At 55.1% G+C, this 22,757-nt stretch overlaps 2 protein-coding genes across 5 annotated transcripts in view; one reads left to right on the plus strand and one right to left on the minus strand.

Moving 5' to 3' along the window:
- The window catches only part of STRN4 (striatin 4), a 25,164-nt gene extending 15,826 nt beyond the window's left edge, over positions 1-9,338 (minus strand). For both annotated transcript variants that reach the window (XM_058529675.1, XM_058529674.1), the window contains exons 1-4: positions 9,042-9,338; positions 1,777-1,880; positions 1,146-1,219; positions 85-163 (exon numbers count right to left, since the gene is read on the minus strand). In XM_058529675.1, coding sequence (XP_058385658.1) covers positions 85-163; positions 1,146-1,219; positions 1,777-1,880; positions 9,042-9,323 — 539 coding nt within the window. In that variant the 5' untranslated portion in view covers positions 9,324-9,338. The remainder of the gene's footprint in view (positions 1-84; positions 164-1,145; positions 1,220-1,776; positions 1,881-9,041) is intronic.
- Positions 9,114-17,458, plus strand: FKRP (fukutin related protein). Of its 3 annotated transcripts, none has more exons than XM_058529677.1 (3): positions 9,114-10,264; positions 10,575-10,636; positions 14,733-17,458. In XM_058529677.1, exon 3 carries the CDS (start codon positions 14,772-14,774, stop codon positions 16,257-16,259), a length of 1,488 nt encoding a protein of 495 aa, XP_058385660.1. In that variant the 5' UTR covers positions 9,114-10,264; positions 10,575-10,636; positions 14,733-14,771; the 3' UTR covers positions 16,260-17,458. The 3 variants fall into 3 exon arrangements, with proteins under 3 accessions (XP_058385660.1, XP_058385661.1, XP_058385659.1); XM_058529678.1 differs by having other exon boundaries at positions 9,114-9,771; XM_058529676.1 differs by having other exon boundaries at positions 9,114-10,636.
- Positions 17,459-22,757: the final 5,299 nt, after the last annotated feature.

Here is a 22,757-nt window from a genome sequence, read left to right on the forward strand (position 1 = left end):
AGGACTCGGCATCTTCGGGCTTATCTCCCAAGCCAACTGTGTCCCCCTTCCCCCGCACATCCCTCTGTCCCTCCACACACTCACTGTCGGAGAAGCTGCCGCCCCTCCTTCCACACCAGCGGGCTGTTCTCCAGGGTGACGGACTCCACAGGGCCATTGGAGACTGGAGGGCGGAGAGGAAGGAGGCAGGCTGGCTCAGTCAGGGCGCCACCCCACACCCATCACCCCCTCCATCTCCCTCACCCTCGAACCCAAATCGGTCACCGTCCCGGGTCTGATGGAGAGTGTTTGAAACCCACTCTCTCCCCTGCGCGCTCCTCATCCCTAGTCTCCTGACCTGTCGTTCCTCAAACCACCCTCCAGACTCTCTTCAGACTCGGATCTGGCTGTGTCATTTTCCCACAGAGGAAGCCGGCCCAGTTCTGAGAGAATGGGCAGACTCGATCGACTGGGTTCAAGGCCGGCTCTGCCACTTCCCAGCTGCATGACCTTGCGCACGTTACTTTACCCATCCGAGCCTGTTTCCTCCTCTGAGAAATGAAGTTAATAATAGCAGCACCTCCCTCTCGGGACTGCTGTGAGGATTAAATGAGATCACCTGTTTATTCTATCCATCAAATATTTACCTGGCATCTACAGGGCGCCTGGGCTCGCTCGGTAAACAACGTCCCCTGCCCTGCGGGACTCCCATTCCGGTAGAGGAGTGTGACATACAGAACAACACTCACCATCAGGCCAGCACTGAAGGCCTCGACGGGTCACCCAGCCACCAACACCACGGGTGCCAGTCCCACCCCCTCACAGCCTGTCCTCTAACACACCACAGACTTCCTCTGCCCGGAACACCTGCCCTGGTGTCCCGCTGGTGAACTGATCCCTCTTCAAGGAGCTTAGACTATAAGGGCCTTGTGTGTGTGTCTCTACTTCACCAGCCTCCTTCACCATCACCCCTCCCCAGGGACCCAGCACCGCACCTGGCAGAGCAGCCCATGGGGACGGGTGCCGAGAGGGAGATTCAGCCCCCTCCCCAGCCAATTCTGCTTTCCATGGAGCAAAGTACGAGAGAGGTGGCCCATCTCTGCACTCCACCCTCAACGTCAGTTTTGTTGGGAGGGGGCCGGTGGGGAGCATCAGAGGGTGGGTACCTTGTTCTGACAGTTCTAGTTTCTTCTCCCCCTGGTTCAGGTCTGTCCCAAACTTCAATTTGTGATATTTGGCCCTAAAAAATGATGAACAAATGAGAGATGCAGAGGAGTAGACAGGGCCAGCACTCATCTCAGGAAGTCCAAATCCCAGGGCACCGCCACCCCCCCGGCCCCCGTTCCACTCTCCCACCCGAGGCTGAGCTGCCCCGCCCCCATCAGGAAGCAGCCCTGGGGGAGAAGCCGCCACCGACGGCACCGTGAGGACCCCACTCTTGGGAGTCAGGGAGAATGGCTGCTATCCCAACTCCAGGAGCCCCTGAAGGAGTCCTCACCTCGGGAAGCCTCACTGGTACCCAGGAGGCTATCGGAAGGGATAAATGAGCCAATGCATATGCGGTGTCTGCCGCCCAGGGGGCCACCATCATTATGAACACTTTCACCAGTACTTATCCTAAATCCCACCTACTCTGTCCTGTTCTGTTCCCCTCTCCTAGAACCACACAGTATTGGGTGATGGAGACGAGAAGGCCTGACCCCAAACCTCCCTCGGCTGGTAGGGAGGGCACCGGCCTCCCGACTTCCCTGCTCAGACCGACTCCTCGGAGGGCAGGAGCGGGGCCCGCACGCTCACCTCTCCTGCTTCAGCGCGTACTCCAGCATCTTGATCCGCCGCACCAGGTCTGTCTTCAGATTCTCTTGCCCTTTCCTTTCTCCCTGGAGGAAGGCCACCTGCGCCTGGGGGGACAGAGGGAACAGGAAGACAGCAGGGCTCAGGCTCACTGACGTGTGTCCCTCCCTCACTCAGGGACAATCAGCTCCAGCCCCCACGCCCACAGTGACATGCAATAGCCATTTCTTCAGGCATGAAGACCCCAAGCCGGGGTCCAGTGGAGCACCGACAGGGCACACTGGTCTGTTTCCAGAGTCCCCTGCCATGTCACCCACAATGGAAGAGCTGAAGAGGACTCCTTAACCCCTGAAATTAAAACGCGGCCCGCTTGGGACTAACTTGGTCCCAGCCTTTCAGGGAGAAGTCGGATTGGGGACGAAGGTGGGGGAGGTAGGCATGAACAGCCCTGGGCTCCTCCTCCCCCCCAAGGCAGGTGCTGTCCTAGGCTGCTGGTGGAGGTGGCGTCTCACTATTCCTACCAGAGCATCTGTCCCCGGCAGGTGGAGGAAGCTTCTTCTGGAGCATGGGGACAAGAGTGGGTGGCTTGGCTTGGCTCCCGCTCCACTGCAAAAGCTTTACCACCCGACCCCTTCCGTGGGGACCAGCCGTCCCAGGGGAGTCTGCCCAGGGTGAGGGAGACGTGCCACAGACACGACCCAGGGCCCCTGCCAACCACTTCACACCGTCTGCTGGCATGGGCTGCCGCCGTCTGCTCTGGCCTGTCAATAGGTCTTTTGGAGACACGAGGCCAATGGCCTTCGAGGCAGGATCCTGGACCCTGACCATGTTCCAGAAGCCCTGTGCCAAAGCAGGGTGCAGGGCTCGTCCCCAGCTTCTCCCCAAGTTCTCCACTGTTCCAGGCTGGACTCGAGCTCCAGGACCGGCTCGGCCACTGACTCGCTACAATGATCTGAGGCAGGTCATCGGCCTTCTCTGAGCCTCCTAGCCCTTTCTCCTTCTAGAAATCAGGGCTCATGAGAGTGCTTGCCCCTCGTGTATAAGTCCTTCTCAGTCCAAGGCCTAGCACAGAAAGGCTAATAAATGCCAGCTCCTACTTCTGACTGTTTTTCTTCTTCCTGTCCATTCTTCCACAATGCTGCAATGGGCCCTGTTCTTCAACGGAGCTGGGATCCCCCTGAGACCCGAGACCCACCAGGCAGGGATGTCTGTGGCTCACAGGCCTGCTGCCCCCACAGCGGCCGCATCTTCCTGGAGCCGATCCCCGCACATCACATGTTGCTGAAGAACTTCAGCGGTTCCACCAGAAGGCCCCAGTCTGGCCCTAGACACCTTTCCCGGCTGTGCCCATTCTCAAAGCCTCGCTCCAGGACTCTCGCCTCTCAGATGCCACCTACACTGCTCTCCCTCTCCTTGGGGACCGGGGACCAGGGACCAGGTCCTTCCCTCAGGTTAGCAGAGAACCAAGCACACGCTAAGTAATACCCAGAATGGGCCGGGGACCGGGGAAGCAGGCACACTCATACACTGTTGGTGGGGGCATAAAATAATACATCCTTCCTGGAGGGCAATCTGGCCATATCTATAAAAATGCTAAATGCACATTCCTTTTGTCGTAGCAGGTCCACTTCTAGGAATTTATCCTACAGGCATAACTGTAATGGTAGGCTTCCTTTTGAAAAAATAAAAAGAAATACACATGCACCAATGCATGACGAAAGTATCATTCGTTCATTCATTTACTCCACAAATATTTACTGAGCCCCAACTACGTATGAAGTACAGTTGCAGACAGAGGATACAGCACTGCACAGGATGAGGTTTACATTCTAGAGGCAGGTTCTTTCCCGTTCTTAACACGTTTTTCTCTCTACACTTTTTTTGTGTGTGTGTGTGAGGAAGATCAGCCCAGAGCTAACATCCGTGCTAATCCTCCTCTTTTTGCTGAGGAAGATCGGCTCTGAGCTAACATCTACTGCCAATCCTCCTCCTTCCCCCCCCCCCCAAAGCCCCAGTAGATAGTTGTATGTCATAGCTGCACATCCTTCTAGTTGCTGTATGTGGGACGCGGCCTCAGCACGGCTGGAGAAGCGGTGCGTTGGTGCGCGCCCAGGATCTGAACCCGGGCCGCCAGTAGCGGAGCGCACGCACTTAACTGCTAAGCCCTGGGGCCGGCCCTCTCTACACTTTAAATCAACACATATGTACAGAAGCATCTGAGGCCAGCCAGGTGGACTCACATGGGATCAACAACTCCGAAGTCTGAGTTTCTGTCCTTTGTGTATCTTCTCAGTCACCCAAATCTACTCTGTCCATGAGTCATTTAGAAGGTGGGGGGACAGGTGGAGAAGACAAGGTCAGCCACCAGACACAAGCCCTGGTTACCTCCTCACGGTCCTCCTTGGCCTCCACTAGCGAGCTTCTCCTTCCCGGCGCCAGCACAGCCCGCTGAGGGCCCACAGTCGTTCAACACCCAACAGTGGGGACCGCCCATGAGGGGCTGGGGACCGTGAGAGGCTCTGGCAGGAGAATGGAGAAGATGAGCAGTTCCTGTCCCCACAGGGCTCTCAGTGCAGTGCAGGAGACAGGCACGGGCTGTGACAACTAACGTACGATGTGACTGGAGCAAAGGATGCTATGGGAGGAGGGACAGGCAACCCACTTTTGAGGTTAAGAAGGGACAGTTCAGCTGAGACTGACGGCTGATTAGAAGGCAGCCAGGGGAGTGGAGAGCGCTGCTGGCACAGGACAGAGACAAGGGCTGCATGGCGGCCTAAAGAACTCTAAAAAGTACGGCCACATCAGAATGTGCAAAAGGGTTACTGAGGAAAGTTCAAGAAGCTCGCAGGCCCGACGAAGGATCGCAGACCAGTGAGTGGGCTTATTCTATCCTGAGAGCATGGGAAAGCCATGGAACGGTTTCAAGCAAAGGAGAGATGTAACGAGCTTTGCATGTTACAAAGGTAACTCCAGCTACGATGTGGAGAACTGGTGGCTGGAGAGGAGCGGGACAAAGCTAAGGCCACAAGAAGAGCCCCAGAAATCCCAGGAGAAACAACAGAGGCCCAGACTAGGACAGGGAAGAGTGGATATGAGGGAAGAAAGAGGCAGGACCCGTGACCTTCCTTGAGGGGGATGAAAGCAGCGTCGAGAATCACGCCCACCCCCACATTTGCTCAGCCTCCCCTCCATCTGCCGACACACCGAGCCCTGGTCTCCCTTCTCCGAATTATGATGCCAGAATCTCACTCGGTCCACTCTGCTCTGATGTCCCCTTCCCAGTTCCTCCGGCAAAGAGAGAAAAGAGAAGCAGAAACGTGTGGTTGAGTGCCCCACGTCGGTGGAATCCCACCTCGAGGGGAAGTGTGGGGGTCAGCCCCACTGCCTGATCTGAAAGTGCCGGGGTGGGCTGGCAGGTATGTCTGGGATCTGGAAGTTCTCTCCGCACCCTATCTACCCACTGCCACTCCCCCTGGCCAGACTGTTAGAACACACACGCCTCCAGAACGTTCTGAGACATGGCTGCCGCCTCTCCTCCAGCTGTTCCCTCTCCAGCCAGGCACCTCTACAAGGCCTCCCGAGGAGCCTCAGCATCTCGGTCCTCCCAGGAGCTGATGTCTCTCTGTATCCCGCTGCCCACCTTTCCATCCCGGCCCCCAAGGAAGGGCTCCCATTCAGCCCCATCTAGCCCTGCGTCTCCTACACTCCTCCTTCCCAAGCGCAGCAGGTCCTGGCAGGGGTGAGTCCCCACAGACCCCTCAGAGCCCCTTGTGAGGCCGGAAGTGGGGAGGGGCCGGTTCCACTCCTTCTCTGTTGCCTTCATACTCGTCACATCTCCCTGTCACTGCCCCCACGTGAATGTCCAGAGATTCCCCCAAGAGGTTCCTCCTGCCCTCAGAGAGCTCGCCTTCCCAGAAGTGCCACGGATCACGGGCAGAGCCACACAATCAACTACACACATTGGGTGCGAATGTGTAGAGTTCTCTGTAGCCTCCCATGCAAACCAGCCTCCTCTGTTAGCCTGGAAGTTTCTGAAGGGCAGAGACCACATCGCCTACTTCTCCGAATCCCCCCACCTGACAGAGTCCTGCTTTCATCAGACCATACTTATACCCCCACCCCGCTCCAATCTTCGGGTGCCTCCTGGTGGGACCTCACGAGGGGCTGCCTTTCCGCCATTCCACACACACTTTCTGAGCACCGACCGCAGAGCGGGTCCTGTGCCAGGAGCAGCTGCACTCAGCGGTTTGGAAAAAAGGTACTCAGAGATCATCAGGAAAATCTGACACAGTCTGGCCCTTAAAGGATCCCGCCGGAGAAGTCACACCTCTGTCAGCACTAAGTGCTCGAGCAAAAGTGTGCAAAAAGAGGTGCTGTTGATGGGGGTGTAAACGTGGGCAACTCGGCAGACCCAATCACCGTTCATAAACACACCTCGTCCACTATTCCACCCATCTGTTCTGCCGTATCCTCACACGGAACGTAAGGATACTCAAGGCAGCCGTTTCTGACAGAGGAAAACTGGAAACTACCTAAAAGTCCATGAACAGGGGTCCAACTAAATGAGCTATGGTACAAACATCCAGTGGAACACAGTCATCAAAAATGAGAGAGAGGGGCCAGCCCTGTGGCGTAGTGGTTAAGTTCGCCCACTCCGCTTCTGCAGACCAGGTTCGTGGGTTCGGATCCCGGGGGCAGACCTACACACCGTTCATCAAGCCATGCTGTGGTGGCGTCCCACATACAAAATAGAGCAAGATGGGCACGGATGTTAGCCCAGCAACAATCTTCCTCACCAAAAAAAAAAAGAGGAAGAGCTCTCTGTGCTGACGTGAAAAGGACACCAAGACCCACAAGTATGTGAAAAAGTCACAAAACGATACATATAATATGATCTCATACGTTACACAACAAAGCTGCACTACTTTTATACTTTTATAGCAATGAAGTTGGAGAGGAGAGCTGGAGAGAAGAGGAAGAAAGGGACGGAGGGGGACTTCCTTTTACACACAGACACACACACACATATATGTATACTTACATACACACACATTTCTGAGACCTCTGAATGTTCACTAATGTCACAGAACAAAAGAAAACAAAAGTACAGAGACAGTGATGATGTGGAGCCTAGAAAAGGAAGAGCCTTCTGGGTGCCATCCACGAGTTCCACTCAGACTCCCAGAAGGGCCACTAAGGGAGGGAATAACACACACCTTTTCTCTCATCAGTCTCAAAGATGAGAAGGTGGTGTGGTGGGTGCTGTAGGGTGCACCGGCGTGAAGTCCCAGAGCCTCGGGTTCACTCCCGGGTCTGCTACGACTGCGTGGATGACCCTGGGGAGGCTGCCGAGCTTCCTGGGAGCAGTTTGCTCATCTGAACTGGGCGGCAGAGAGCTATAGAGCATGAGCTTGAAAGCCCTCAGACTAGCCCTGCCACCCATGGGCTGTGATCCTAGGCAAATCACTGACCCTCTCAAAGCCTCCATCTCTTCTTCCGATTATTTTTTTAAAATGTGGGCCGGGGGGGGGGGGGGCGGTAATATCACTCACCTTTCCAGAATGTTCCAAGGATTAAATGATACCATGTATCTAAAAAACTCAGTCCAGGCCCTGGCACATAACATGAGCTCAATAAACAGCAGCTGCTGGCATTTTTGCTGAGAGGGCAATGGCACTCGTGCTGCCCACATAAAGGGGTATTGAGAAGATCTAATGAGCTGTACCCTGGGAAAGAGCTCCGGAAGTAGAGCGGGATGCAAAGGCGAGGAGCACTTACATAAGGATTCCTCTCCCACCCCAACCCTCAGCTGGCCAGACGGCTAAGATCCTTAGTGGGGCTGGGAGAACTGTGGAATGCTGTCTTTATTCATCCTATTCACAAAATTCTAATCAGTTATTTATTTGAGTCCCCAACTCAACCAGATAGGAAACCTCAAATCAGAAAGGGAAAGATGGGCTGCTAGAAGCAAGTGCTGACTTCTGCTAATAACACACCAGCCCAGGAACGCTCCGACTCCTGGCAGCCCGTCCCTGGACCCCTTCAAACTCTCAGAACGCTGATGTCCAGGCTCTTTGGGACACTCTCTGCAAAGGGACCCACACTTCTCAAGGTCACAAAACCCAGCCCAGCTCTTCAGGCTCTTCCAAACATCATCCCAGCGCACATCCCTCTCCCAAGCTACTCCACAAATCATGAGGTCCTTTCCCGGAAACTTCCACAAACACGTCCTTCCCACCCCCCCCACCACCACCCCCCCCGCCCCCCAAGGTCGTTCTGACATGCTTCCTCACGCTGCCTTCCTGCTCTGCAACACGCTCCCCCTGCCATCCTCCAGGGGCCCCCGGATTCCTCCTCAGTGTCCCCATCCCACGGTGGACAAGCCTGACCCCTCTCACTCCAGTTCAGAGCCCCACCTGACATCTACACACTCCTCCATCTCGGGGCTGCAGCCCCCACTCTTCCACACCCCCAAACTGGAGTTTCGGCTCTCAAGCTCTCCCACACAGGCTCCCAGGGCAAGTCCTGGCCCCGTCCGTGCTTCCACCGCAGGGACCCTTCCCTGCCCTCGGTACGCACACATGCCAGGGCTCCCCAAAGCTCCCTCCTCGGAGAGGAAGGCACACACCTCCATCCCGGGACTCCTCGAGAGCCTCTGCTCCTCCCGAGTCCTCCCACAGCCGTCTTTCAGTTCCCGTCTCCAGACGCTCAGAAACACACCCCCTCCCAGGCTCCCCGACTTCCTCTCCCGACTCAGGCCGGTTCCCCCACCCCGGACCCGGCGGGTCCCCGACGCCCCGTCTCTCCCACCTGGAGCCCATCAGGCTCCACCTCCAAGCGCACCTGGTGGGCCGGGGCTGGGAGAACCCCGCACCCTCTGAGCTTTCGCTCCCTAACTCCTCCATCAGCCCCCAACTCCTCCATCACTCTGGGCTGAGTTCTCTGGGGCTGCCCTGGGGGGACCCCGCCCCGGCACCCCCCGACCGGCCAGCCCACTCCCACTCCAACCGGCTCCGGTCCCCCGGCCTTCTCTCGCCGGACCCGGCCGGCCCCTCCCGCCCCGGGGTCCCCTCGGCCGCGAGCCGCCCGGGGCCCCCGGGACCCCCCTGGGCCGGCCCCTCACTCCTCTCGGGCCGCCGCGGCCCCCCGCCCCCCCGGCCGTCCCGGCGGCCATTGCTCCAAGATGGCGGCGGCGGCGGCGGCGGGTGAGGCCGGGCCGGGCCGGGCCGGGCCGGGCGGGGGGCCGGGGGTCCCGGGGCGGCGCTCACCTGCAGCTCGGCGCGCTCGGCCTCCCAGCGGGCCTTCTCCGCTTCGAAGCGCGCCCACTCGTGCTGGATAAAGTGCAGGATCCCGGGCAGGCTCAGGGGCTCCGGCCCCGCCGTGGGCCCGGGGCTGCCTCCGCCGCCGCCTCCCTTAGCGGCCGGGCCGGGCCCGGGGGACGGGGCAGGGGCCGGGGCCGCGCCCGTCGGGCCGGGGCCTGCGGCGGAGCCGAGCGGGCGGCAGGAGGAGGCGGCGGCGGCGACCGCGGCGGCCGCTCGCTCCTCCATCATGGAGGCCCCGGGGCCGGCCCGCGCGCCCGCCGTGCCTCGCGCGCCTGCGCGGCCGCGCCAACCTCCCCCCCCCCCCCGCCCCCCGGCCCTCCGCGCGCGCTCGCCGGGGCTGGGGGGGTGGGGGCGGAGACGGGAACGAGGCCCGGCGCGCGCCTCGCCCACCCGGGTCGACCCCGACGGCGCGCGTGCGCGCGCGGGGGGCGGGAAGGGGGCGCGCGCCCCGAGGGGGGCAAACGCGACCCAGGCGCCGCGCGGGGGTCGCCCCTGGGAAGAGCGGGACTAGGGGAGGGGTCGCTATGTGCCCCCCTTCTCCCTCTTCACCCCAAAGAAAGATTCAAACCCTCTCCAGACCCAAATCCCACTCTCATCGACAGTCAATGTCTGTCACTCTTTGAGAGAAAGGGCGACCACCATCCTCTCTCATTCCTGGCCAGGGGCGGTTGTCATGGTAACCTTTCCCCAGCTCGGAACACCCCAGCCTCCCCTCCCTTCCCCTCCACCTTTGTGGTTATGGAGTCCCAAACCTTTCCTGTACCTGCACCAGGAGGAGGTTGCTAAGGTAACCTAAGTCCCTTGTGGTCCTTCTTCCCCTACCCTCATTGGTTACTATGACAACCTCACCTAGCACTCAGGTAAAAAGGGCCCCAGCCCCAAGGACACTGATGGCTGAGGGAAACACTTCTTTCCTAACCCCTCCCCCCAGCTACTCAGTTGGCATTACCATGGTAACCATCTCCCCCCTTCCCCATCGTGGGAGGTCCATGGACCAAACCCAACAGGTGTTTTTATTTAGAGAAGATGCTCTGCTGAGCAGTAGTTGCTATGGTTACAGAGCCTGGCCCATCCCCAGAGACGTGAGAAGCAGGCAAGGCCAAGCCCTGGTTACTATGGTAACGGGGGCAGTCCCCCTTCCTGTGACCCTTGGAACTAGGCCCACTAAGGTACGGGATGTTTTATGATTGTCTCTCAGCATGGAGTGTGTCTAGGGGAGGAGTTGTCATGGTAACACCTTCTGTCACTTCCAGCCCTACCTTTCTGGACACATTCATGAGAGGGATGCTTAGAGGTTGCTATGATAACTAACATCCTTCCCTCCCACTCCTAAGATGCTCCAGGTGGTGCCCAAGCTTGTGCGACTTCAAAAGAAATGATTCCCTGACCTTCTCACTGCCACTTTTGTAGATAAGATGAAATTGTGCTCTATTGTGCAAAATTGGCTGATTTGAGGTTTTCTGGTTCTCCTTCCCTCAGCAGTGCAGCTGAGCTGGGCTGGAACCACCTGCCTGGAGCTCCCCCAGCCTGCAACCTAGGAGGTAAGAAGTCCCCCAGTGTCACCAGCAGTCACATGGAAACTGCCCTTTCCTTGTCCCCAAAGGCTTTCCCACATGTCGCTTATTTTCTCTGCCCATCACATACCCATTCTACAGATGCAATAACTGAGGCTCAGGCCAGGTGAACCCAGGCCTGAAGTGAATCTGGATCCACTTAGATTGTTTTGGGGGGAGTGGAGAGACATAGCTTAACTGCCCTTAACTTACCACCTTTTCTCTGTCACGCCCCCTGCTGGTTTCCTGCCCTATCTGTAAGTTGTTTGTGTGGTTCTGTCTGTCTTCCTACCCCTGGAGGGCCTGCCCCATGACTGCCTCCTTCATCACAGGGTCCGGCTCAGAGGGCACTCAATAAACATCTGTTTGTTGAGTGAATGAGTTGAATGAATTATTTAATGTGCCATCTTCAGCTTTGAAAGCCCCTGTCCGGTTAGGGCGGGGGAAAGCTCACTGAAGATGGACCGAGAATTGGACTGTCTGAGTGGACCCAACAGAGACAGCAGTTTATTGGTTGAAAGCACCACTTTGGAAGCAGCTTCTTGGGTCTTCTTCCCAGCTGTGTGACCCTGAGCGAGTGACTTCACCTCTCTGTGCCTCAGTTTCCTCATCTTTAAATGTGATCGTAACATGAAGATGCAACAAGTTAATAGTGTAAAGTGCTTAGAACTGAGTCTGGCACGTCATGAGTGGCTAGCATTGTTGATATTGTTATCATCCTATCATGATTCAGAAAGATGTCGAACGTTCGGACCTTCAAAATCATCGTTTCATCCACTTTGCCCCAGTGAAGAGGTTTTGAGCCCTTACAGTTGGGGAAGCTGAGACGGACCTTGTCGGGGTACTAGATGATTCCTTGCTCTCTCTTCTCTGGTCCGCTCCCCTCCTCATCTGGCTCTCATACCCGCTGCTCTCCAAGGACCTGGTTTCTGTCCTTTGTCCTGCTGGGCACCTCCTGGCCCGGAGTCAGCCAGACAGAGCACAGCAAGAGCCAGGGCCTGGAAGTGGAGACCCGGCTTCTGCCACCTGCCTCCTTTCTGCCTCTGAGCCACAGGTTCCCCATCTGAGCAACGGGAGTCCCTCCTTCATTCCACACAAATGATGCGTTTGGTGGCCGGTGTGTGTGGCTGGAGCTGAGTGAACGAGTGAGAGAAGACGGGGGATCATGCGGGGCTTTATGGGCCACCGTGAAGACTTTGGGTTTTCCTCGGAGTGAGTTGTGAGCCACAAAAGGATTTGAGCAGATGCAGAACAAGATCTAATTCGAGTTTTAACCAGATCCCTCTGGTGCTGAGTGGGGAACAGATTATAGGGGATGAGAGTAGAGCAAGAAGATGGTCACTTTAGAATCTTTAGAAAATTCTAAAACTATCTAAGGCTCTCTTCTGTGCTTCTGTGTACCTAAGCTCTAAGATTCTGAGATTTTTAAGACCTCGAAGACTCTGTGGTTCCAAAGGCCCCTCCCCCCGTAATAATGTGAGTTCCGTGAGGTCAGGGGTGTTGTCTGTCTCTGTGTGTTGTGTGTCCACCGCTGTGTCCCCAGGGCCTAGAACAGTGCTGGCGTGTTGTAGGAGCTCCACAAATAGACATTGAAGGACTGAAGGAAGGAGGGATCAGTCTAAGGGCCAGAAGGCAATTCCAAGGTTCTGAGGATTAAGAAGTCGCTCTCAAGGTGCAACTCAGATTCTTTTGTGTGTGTGTGTGTAACATCAGCCCTGAGCTAACATCTGCCAATCCTCCTCTTTTTGCTGAGGAAGACTGGCCCTGGGCTAACATCCATGCCCATCTTCCTCCACTTTATATGGGACGCCGCCACAGCATGGCCGGAGAAGCGGTGCATCGGTGCGCGCCCGGGATCCGAACCCGGGCCGCCAGCAGCGGAGCGCGCGCACTTAACCGCTAAGCCACGGGGCCGGCCCCTACAACTCAGGTTCTTAAGTACCAGCCGAGCTGGGGCAGAGAAGGGCATGTGGGACTGGGATGGGTGAAGAGGGTGGGAGAGAGAGGAGGCAGGAAGGCCAGGGCAGGGCCCCAGGCCCATGGCCACAGTGCGGAGTGTGGCTCCAGGGACCTGAGTGGGCTTTACAGACACACAGAAACCCTGACCCTCGCCATCAGTTTTTTGCCAAGTGCATTTTCAGTGCCCAGCCGTGTGCTAGGAACACAGCGGTGATCGAATGGCCCTGGCTGTACCCTCCCAGGTCTCACAGTCTAGTGGAGCAGACAGACCCATCCCCAGATGGTGCTGAACCAGAATAGGCAGGCCCGGAACGGGGGGACCCCAGGGGCTGCGAGAGCCCAGAGGGGACTTCTGACCCAGCCAGGGGTTCAGGGAGGACTTCCTGGAGGAGGGGCCATCTGAGCTGAAGCCTGAAGCATGAGTAGGAGCTTTCCAGGAGAAAAGAGGAATGGGGAGACGGGATGTTCAAGAGGAGACTCTGCTAGGCAGAAGGAACAAAATGTACAAAGACTTAGAAATAAGACGTGTTGGAGGAGAAGTCCGAGGTGGCTTAGGCATAGAGTTTGAGGAGCCATGGCGGGAGATGGGGCTGGGATGATGGGCGGGTCAGGGCCAGGTCACACAAGGCCTTGTGGGATGTTGTAAGATACTTAAAGTTTCTCCCCAGGGCACTGGGGAGCCATGGCAGGTTCTGAGCAGGGGGGAGAGGTCAGATTTGTGCTTTGTGAAGACTCCTCTGGCTGCCATGAGGAGGGGACTTGGTCAGGAGACCAGGAGGAGGCTGAGTGGGGCTGTGGGTGGACCCAGGCTGAGGGAGGGGAGCTGTGGGAATGGGGAGGAGGGGTCAGAAGTATTTAGGAGGTAGGAAGTTTAGCTGGGGCTCTGATGCTCCCCTCCCCGGCGGGATAGAAACCTATGAGAATCCCTCGTGGGGAAACTTTTTGAGTATCTGCTCAGAACCCAGAGAGAGTTAATTACACTTCCCGTGCTGGAGACCAGCCAAATCTTCCCGTCCTGATGGGGACAGGGAGACAGCGCCACCTGGGGGTTGCTTAGGAGTGTGGCCAATGAATAGGGGCGTGTCGTACGGCGGGCAGCCTCTCTTGATTCAGCCACTCCACTTAAAAAAAATTTTTTTTAATTGTGCTAAAATACACAATAATAAAATTTATCATCCTAACAGTTTTTAAGTATATAGTTCAGTAGCGTTAAGTATATTCACGTTATTGTGCAACCAATCTCCAGAACTTTTTCATCTTGCGAAACTGGAACTCTGTAACTGTTAAACTCCCCATTTCTCTCTCCCCACAGCCCTGGCAACCACCTTTCTACTTTCTGTTGCTATGAATTTGACCCGTTCCATTAAAAAAAATTAATTAGTGGCCAACATTAAGAGTTGGGATAATTCTGATGTGAGAAAACATTTCTGGCTTTTCTTGCAAAACCAGAGTGATTTGGCTGACCATCAGGAAAGAGATGACCAGCTGGCACGGGATTTGAGGAAGTGAGAGGGGGCGGTGCGGGAGGGGCTTGGGAGCCGAGGCGGGAGGCTGCAGCATCAGGCTCACCCTGGAGCCGGCGCCAGGGTGGGAGGGAAGGAAGGAAGGAGAGATCAGGGGTGGCTCCCTGGGGCAGAGAATGGAAGAGAAAAAGGTGCAAATTGGGCTTGGGGATGGGGTCCAGGGCGTTTATAACTGACCCGGAATCTGCATAAGTTGACAATGAATAGAAGGGCGGGACTCTACAAGGAAGAAGGGAAGGTGGTTCATTTGATTAAAACTTACTGAACACCTAGTGTGTCCCTGGCTCTGTGCTGGGTGCCATTGGGGACCCAGCAGTGACCAAGACAGGCTCAGGACTTACCCTCATGGGTCTCACAATCCCGTGTGAGGACACAGACTGCTCCCCACTCAGTAATGACTTAGAGTGGTTGGGCCAAGCAGGGGGAACCCAGAGGGTTAAAGGAGCCCAGAGCCCGTGCATGACCCAACCTGGGAGATCAGGGAGGGCTTCCTGGAGGAGGGGAGGTCCGAGCTGAAACCAAATAGGGAAAGGGCTGGGAGAGAAGGGCAAGGCTGAGGATGCAACCAGCTCCAACCTCCCCTTTCATTCCCCCCTCCCCAGGATACCCTGGAGGTCCAGCTAGGGCCTGACTTCGGCCCCATGCGGCTCACGCGCTGCCAGGCTGCCCTGGCAGCCGCCATCACCCTCAACCTCCTGGTCCTGTTCTACGTCTCGTGGCTGCAGCACCAGCCCAGGAGCTCCCGGGCCCGGGGCCCCCGCCGTGGATCTGCCGCCGGCCCCCGCGTCACCGTCCTGGTGCGGGAGTTCGAGGCCTTCGACAACGCGGTGCCCGAGCTGGTGGACTCCTTCCTGCAGCAGGACCCAGCCCAGCCGGTGGTGGTGGCCGCCGACAGCCTCCCCTATCCGCCCCTGGCCCTGCCCCGCATCCCCAACGTTCGCCTGGCGCTGCTCCAGCCCGCCCTGGACCGGCCGGCCGCGGCCTCGCGCCCCGAGACCTACGTGGCCACCGAGTTCGTGGCGCTGGTGCCCGACGGCGCGAGGGCCGAGGCTCGGGGCCAGCTGGAGCGCATGGTGGAGGTGCTCCGGGCGGGAGGCGCACGCCTGGTGGCCGCCCCGGTCGCCTCGGCCAACCCTGCCCGGTGCCTGGCCCTGAATGTCAGCCTGCGGGAGTGGACGGCCCGCTACGGCCGGGCACCCGCCGCGCCCCACTGCGATGCCCTGGACGGGGATGCCGTGGTGCTGCTGCGCGCCCGCGACCTCTTCAACCTCTCGGCGCCCCTGGCCCGGCCCGTGGGCACCGGCCTCTTCCTGCAGACGGCGCTCCGGGGCTGGGCCGTGCAGCTGCTAGACGCGCCCTTCCCCGCGGCGCACCAGCCCCCGCTGGCCACGGCCCACGCGCGCTGGAAGGCGGAGCGCGAGGGGCGCGCGCGGCGGGCGGCGCTCCTGCGGGCGCTGGGCATCCGCCTGGTGAGCTGGGAGGGCGGGCGGCTCGAGTGGTTCGGCTGCAGCAAGGAGAGCCCGCGCTGCTTCGGGACCGTGGTGGGCGACACGCCGGCCTACCTGTACGAGGAGCGCTGGACGCCCCCGTGCTGCCTGCGCGCGCTCCGGGAGACCGCCCGCTACGTGGTGGGCGTGCTGGAGGCGGCCGGCGTGCGCTACTGGCTGGAGGGCGGCTCGCTGCTGGGGGCGGCCCGGCACGGCGACATCATCCCGTGGGACTACGACGTGGACCTGGGCATCTACCTGGAGGACGTGGGCAACTGCGAGCAGCTGCGCGGGGCCGAGGCGGGCTCGGTGGTGGACGAGCGCGGCTTCGTGTGGGAGAAGGCCGTGGAGGGCGACTTCTTCCGCGTGCAGTACAGCGAGAGCAATCACCTGCACGTGGACCTGTGGCCCTTCTACCCCCGCAACGGCGTCATGACCAAGGACACGTGGCTGGACCACCGGCAGGACGTCGAGTTCCCCGAGCACTTCCTGCAGCCTCTCGTGCCCTTGCCCTTCGCCGGCTTCGTAGCGCAGGCGCCGAACGACTACCGCCGCTTCCTGGAGCTCAAGTTCGGCCCCGGGGTCATCGAGAACCCCGAGTACCCCAACCCCGCGCTCCTGAGTTTGGCGGGAGGCGGCTGAAGCCCTGGCGCCCGCGCATGCCCCCAGGGGAACATTCGGGCACGGGGAGCTGGCCTTCGTCTTGGTGCCACTGGCATTTGGTGGGCGGACCGAGGATGCCAAGCCGCCCTGCAGGGCCCAGCACAGTCCCAGCCATCAACGACGCCCCCCCCCCCAAGATTTCCAAGAACCCGGGCTCCAGGGCTGGGCCAGAGTTTTGGAAAAAGAGGGAGGAAGGGTGTAGGTTCTGGGGCTTGCCTGTCGCGATTCAGACCCCGGCTCTACCTCTCACTAGGTAGGTGGGCCTGCGCGAGGGGTCCCGGTTTCTCTGTGCCTCAGTTTCCTCCAGGATTCGCTGAGTACCTGTGTCTAGCACATGAAGAGCCTCAGGACACTTGGCGGCTTCTGCCACTAGAGGGCGCCCTTGTCCTACCGTGGGGCCGAGGCGACGAGTAGCCAGGACCTCTGCAGCTTGCGCGTGGTCTAGGACAGGCTGACTATCTGCCGCTCTTCCAGATTGCGACCTCCTTCCCTTCTGGGAGAGCCCCGTGACCTGCATGCTGCTCTTAACCCCGTCCTGCAGAGGAGGAAGGAGGCTCAGAGCTCTGCGGGGCAGCGGTGGTTAGAAACTGGGTTCGGATCCCAGCTCCACTTCTTATTAACTGTGTAACCTCCTTATTTTAGCTCTGCACCTGTTTCCCCACTTGCAAAGCAGGGTGCACAATAATCATAGCTCACATTTACTGAGCACCTACTGTATACCAGGCAACATTCTGTGTTTCACACGGATTCACTGATTGATCCCTCACCTCGACCCTCCAAGGTGACAGCTGCTATTATTTCCATTTCACAGATGAGGAAACTGAGGCCAGAATGGTAAAGTCACTTGCCGAAGGTCAGACAGCTTAGGAAGTGGCAGAGCAGGGACTTGAACCCAGGTGGTCAGTCTGGAGCCCACACTGGAGTCGCCCACTATGCCCCTCTCTAATAACCATATAAAGAGGGGCTTTTGGGGGGCGGTACATACCACGGAGCAGCTAAAGCAATGGCAGCCTTCCTTTTGTGATCATGCACCTAAGAGTAAATACCCTTTGTGCATGCGCCCTCAATATATGTATTTATTTAGAAATTATATCGTTACTACTATCATTCTGTATATTAGTAATCAGGCTTAAATTATTCCATTTTAAAAATAAAGATAAATATAGAGGTTTCGTTTACTTGCCTCGTCCCAGTGACTTGTCCCACACCCCCGGCTGTGTGCACCTGTCTGTTGAGACCACAGGCTCCGTGGTGGGTGAGGCCCGGGTTCAGACCACAGCCGGCTGCTTCCTCCCTCGGGGTGAACTGGGGTGGCATGACTCTGCCGCTTTGCACCTGGGAAATGGGGGTAACGATGGCCCTCAGCCCCAGGGTGCTGGGAGGCACTTGGGTGGTAGAGAGGCCGGAAGTCAGGGCTCCTGGCTTTGCCACTAACTTTCCTTGTGACCTTAGGCAAGTGGCTGCCTCTCTGGACCTATAGATTGGGTGGGGGGCCAGGCAATATTGCAGAAGGGGAAAGCCCGTGGAGGAGGCTTCACAGACCACCAGGGCGAGATAAATGCAAATTTTGGCCCAATCTCCTGAGACTCCACGTCCTGACCTCTTGTAACCCAGCCTCTGTTTTTAACACCTGAACCCGTGAATGGCTTCCAAAGAGACTGTTGGGTTCCCATAGAGCATTCTGGAAACATACGGGGACAGTTTGGGTTATCGCTGTGATCAGACGGTGCTCTTGGCTCTTGGAAGGCATGGCCCAGGGATGGAGATGTCTTATAATATATGCCCTGTCCCATGTCACATGCAGTTTTAAAATGTCCCATTGGACATTCATGAAGGACAGGTGACATCCAAAATATTTTGCAACTGGTACAGTCATAGAAATTAATATATAAATCAATATATTCATCAAATTTTGAAAATATTTCTCTTTTTATTCTCCAAATAATTGAAATGATCTATCTACATAGACATATTTCTTTAAATCATTTGCCAAGAACAGAAGCTGGAGCTCAAATTATTCTCAGGTTATTGGAATGATTTTGTTTTATTTAGAAATTGTGTGATTTCTTGATTGACACAGCTGTATATACATGTATGTGTATATATATAGATAAAATAACATGATATATATATTAATTTATTTAAAATAACCCTGCCTTAGCTGTGATTTGATATGAGAACCACCCAAACACTTCTAGCAACTTCCCATTAAATTGAGAATCATTAGATGGCTTGGGATCTCAATAGATAACTTCTCTCTTTTGTTTTTTTTGGTGAGGAAGATCAGCCCTGAGCTAACATCCGTTGCCAATCCTCCTCTTTTTGCTGAAGAAGACTGGCCCTGAGTTAACAACCGTGCCCATCTTCCTCCACTAATAGATAACTTCTCTTAGCATCGACCACGGTGTTTTATTTTCTCCTCTCTTTGCTGTTCCTGAGCTAACAGCAATTACTTTAAGAACTTTCCTAGCCTTTATACTGTCTGACGATTTGGTATATTCAATATCTTCATTATTGACTAAGTAATGATACGACAGAAAACCCATCACTACAATTAACTTGAATGAATGAGTTTATATTAGAATACATATTATTGAATTTTACTGCTTTCTGTCTCTCTCTCTTTTTTTTTTTTTTTGGTGAGGAAGATTGGCCCTGAGCTAACGTCTGTTGCCAATCCTCCTCTTTTTGCTTGAGGAAGATTGTCACTGAGCTAACATCCGTACCCATCTTCCTCTATGTTGTATGTGGGACGCCTCCTCAGCATGGCTTGATGAGCGGTGTGTATGTTCCCCCCTGGGATCCGAACCTGTGAACCCCAGGCCGCCAAGGTGGAGCATGCGAACTTACCCACTAGGCCACTGGGCCGGCCCTCCCCCCTCCCCGCCCGCTTACTGCTTTCTCAGTTACTCTTGTACTATTCACCAGCCAGAAGAGAAGTATTTCAATATTTTGAAATACATCCATACTAGGGCATACTAACTCAATTTCAGCCTTACTTGGAAAAACCTGGTTAAGAATTATCTGAACCCACAACCTAGCTCTCTCGTCATGCAAACACAAAGTCCTTTTGATGAGGTTTTAATAGGTTCTGAATTTTCCAGGAAGTGCCACTACCATGCAAAATGAGGGGAGCTGGTATGTTTTGTTCAAAACTTGGCCAAGGATCGTCAACAATTTTAGAAAACCACATTCTGTATGGCTCTTGGTAACTAGACATGGGTCTCCATCCGTGCTGGGGGCTGCTGATGGTACAGGTGTAAAGGTCTGGCTTTCTCCGTGGGTTCTGGGGAGGTGGCCCCACGTATTAGCATGTTGAAGTGCATGTTATAAATTATTATCCTTTTACTTTTCCTTTTTATTACAGTTAGGGCAATATAGAGATTGTTTTTATTTTTTTTAAATGGATAATTTTCACTTGTTTTTTTTAATTAATTTATTTATTTATTTATCTTTTCCCCCAAAGCCCCAGTAGATAGTTGCACATCCTCCTAGTTGCTGTATGTGGGACGCGGCCTCAGCATGGCAGGAGAAGCGGTGCGTCGGTGCGCGCCCGGGATCCGAACCCGGGCCCCCAGCAGCAGAGCGGACGCGCTTAACCACTAAGCCACGGGGCCGGCCCTAGAGATTGTTTTTAAAATCCGGTGCAGGAGCCAGCCCTGAGGGCCTACCATTTCAAGTTCGGGGCACTCCACTTCGGCGGCCCAGGTCCGGTTCCTGGGCACGGAACCGCACCACTCGTCTGTGGGTAGCCGTGCTGTGGCGGCGGCTCACACAGAAGAACCAGAAGAACTTACAACTACACACAACTATGTACTGGAGCTTTTGGGGGGGAAAGGAAGAAAAAAGGAGGAAGATTGGCAACAGACGTTTAGGGCGAATCTTCCCCTGCAAAAATAAATAAATAAAATCGCATGCAGGTGGGTTATATTATCTGTGAACTTCGTTTCAAGAGAGCCAAGAGGACTTTCCCAGAGCTGACATTCAAGCCAGCACGTGCGCTGGCGTGGCCATGCGGGTGGTTAAAACATGAAAACATGAACCTGTGGATTATTAATCTGTTGGTAAATGATTCATGGATGCAGTGTATTGTGTGTAAATGATACCTCAATAAGGTTGACCCCAAAACGGCAGGTGTGGGGGGGAGTCCAACAGGCCTAGAACGTTGATCTGTCTCCAGGAGAGACAATCTGAGTCATTACCTGTCCCCCGTCCCCCCACCCCATAGCGGCGGAACTCAGGCGCAAGCCCCATCCTGGGCCAGCCTGAGCCGTCCCCCTTGCAAGCCAGCCTCCTTGGAAGGAGCAAAAGGGGCGTCCCAATAATAGGCGCGGGTGGGGCAGTGGGGAAAGGAGAGGGAAGTGGAAACTAGGCCCCAGGGAGTGGCCATCCGGGCGCTTTTTCTTCTGCTCTGATGTAAACCATCATAGTGGCCTCTGGGTGAGGCATGTCAGGGCCATTGTCACCAGAGGGTGAGACTTGGCAGCGCCTGCCAAGGTCACATAGCTGGCAGGTAGCAGAAGCGAGACCTGACACAGGGTAACAGGCTCTTACGGCCCAGCAGCTCTGCAGCTGGAACCCAGTGCATTCACTGCAGATATTTATTGAGGACCTACTAAGCGCCAGGCCCTCTGCTGTGCTCTGGGCATGCAGCAGTGAAGGGGACAAAGGTGGCCTTGTGGAGTGCACATCCCCGTGGGGACCAGGTCTGGGAGCCACTTAAGCCCCTGGCCATACCGAGGCGGCTTGAGATGGTTCCAGTCTTTCTATATGACCCGGATCAGCGTTTTAGGCAAATTAGTGGCATGTGCCCAACAAGTTTAAAAAATGGGTAAGTATTTTTTGGTGGAAATTGGCCCACGTACACATTCTTTGTATATACACATATTGTATATATAGATGGTATATGCAGTATATTACATATGTAGGTATGTATCTCTTTAAACAGGCTTCCCTCATAACCTAAATCTAATCCATTCCCCACAAAGCATTAGATAGAAAATTTGGGGATAAACTACTTTAAGTGGGGAAAATAATGCACTCCCAGCTTCAACCAAAAACCCCAACCGATTTCCCCAAATATCATTAAACACTCTTATTAAACACTTACATCACACACACCCCCCAAGGATTTTGGCATAAGAAGCATTGAAAACACCAATTACTTAATTATTCAACACTTCACGAACTCATTAGTGGCTATGTCTGTGTGCCATACACAACAATTTTGCAGAATCAAGATATAAATTATATTTTCCTTGCAAATTGCAACGATCATGAGATGTAACTAAATAAACCGAAAAAAGATGCTAAACATACTTGATACCATCTATAATTGGCCCCGGATTGGTGGAGCCTCCAGGCACCTGGCAGAGGTCTACACAGGGACCCAGGGTGCAGGACATAATATCAGCTATGTTTAACATGCTTCAACAATGCACAAGACAGGATCCTGCGAGAACAGGGGAGCTGCCACGGGTGCCGTCCACATCCAGGACTCCCACAGGACTTAAAACAGTTGCACAGCAGGTTTTGGATTGAAGTAACAAATTTCGGGTTAAAAAAAAAAGAGCAAGTCATTTTTGGGACTATTTGAATTGTGAGAGTTAAGATATCAAGGAATACCTTCCTATGGAGGTGGTTACAGTGGAAAATGGATGTATCTGGAGTTGTAAAATATTTTTAACTCGAAGGTAATATACATAAGATAAAATGCACACATCTTAAGTGTACAGGTTAATTACATTTTCCAAGTGTTTACATCTGTGGAAGCATCACCCATATCAAGATAGAGAACATTTGCTGTATCATGGAAGGTTCCCTTGTGCCCTCTCCCAGTTAATAAATCACCCTCTTGAGTCACCACCATTCTGATTTTTCTCACCACAGACCAATTCAGCCTGTTCTAGACCTTCACATAAACGGAGCTATACAGTATGTACTGTTTCCAGCTTCTTTCACTCAAAATATTATCTGCGAGATGGATCCAAGTTGAGCATGCCAACACTTGCTTGTTTGGCTAACTGTCCATCACATGAATGATTATACCAATGTATCCAATTGATTCGTTTCCAAATTTTAGCACTTACACAAAGAGCAGCTATAAACATTTATGTACCAGTTTTTGTGTGACCAGAAGTTTTTATTCCTCCTGGGTAAATACGAGGAGTGGGACTCATGAGCTGCAAGGGAAGTATATATTTTAACTTGATAAGCAACTGCCCAGCAATTTCCCAAGTGACTGGACCATTTTGCATCCCCACTGGCACCGCAGGGGCTCCGTCCAGTTGGCTCCAGCCTCATCAGCACCCGGTACTGTTTTTGCTGTTGCCAGGCCAACAGGTGTGTGTAACGGTATCTCACTGTGGTTTCCAATGGTGTTGATGAACACACAGATTTCAATGAAGTCCAGTTTATCTGTTTTTTGTTTTTTTCTGTGTGGTTAGTGCTTTCAGTCAAATTCTTACAAACATCTGA

The sequence above is a fragment of the Diceros bicornis genome, chromosome 34 (assembly GCF_020826845.1).
Source record: "Diceros bicornis minor isolate mBicDic1 chromosome 34, mDicBic1.mat.cur, whole genome shotgun sequence".
Taxonomy (NCBI): Eukaryota; Metazoa; Chordata; class Mammalia; order Perissodactyla; family Rhinocerotidae; genus Diceros; species Diceros bicornis.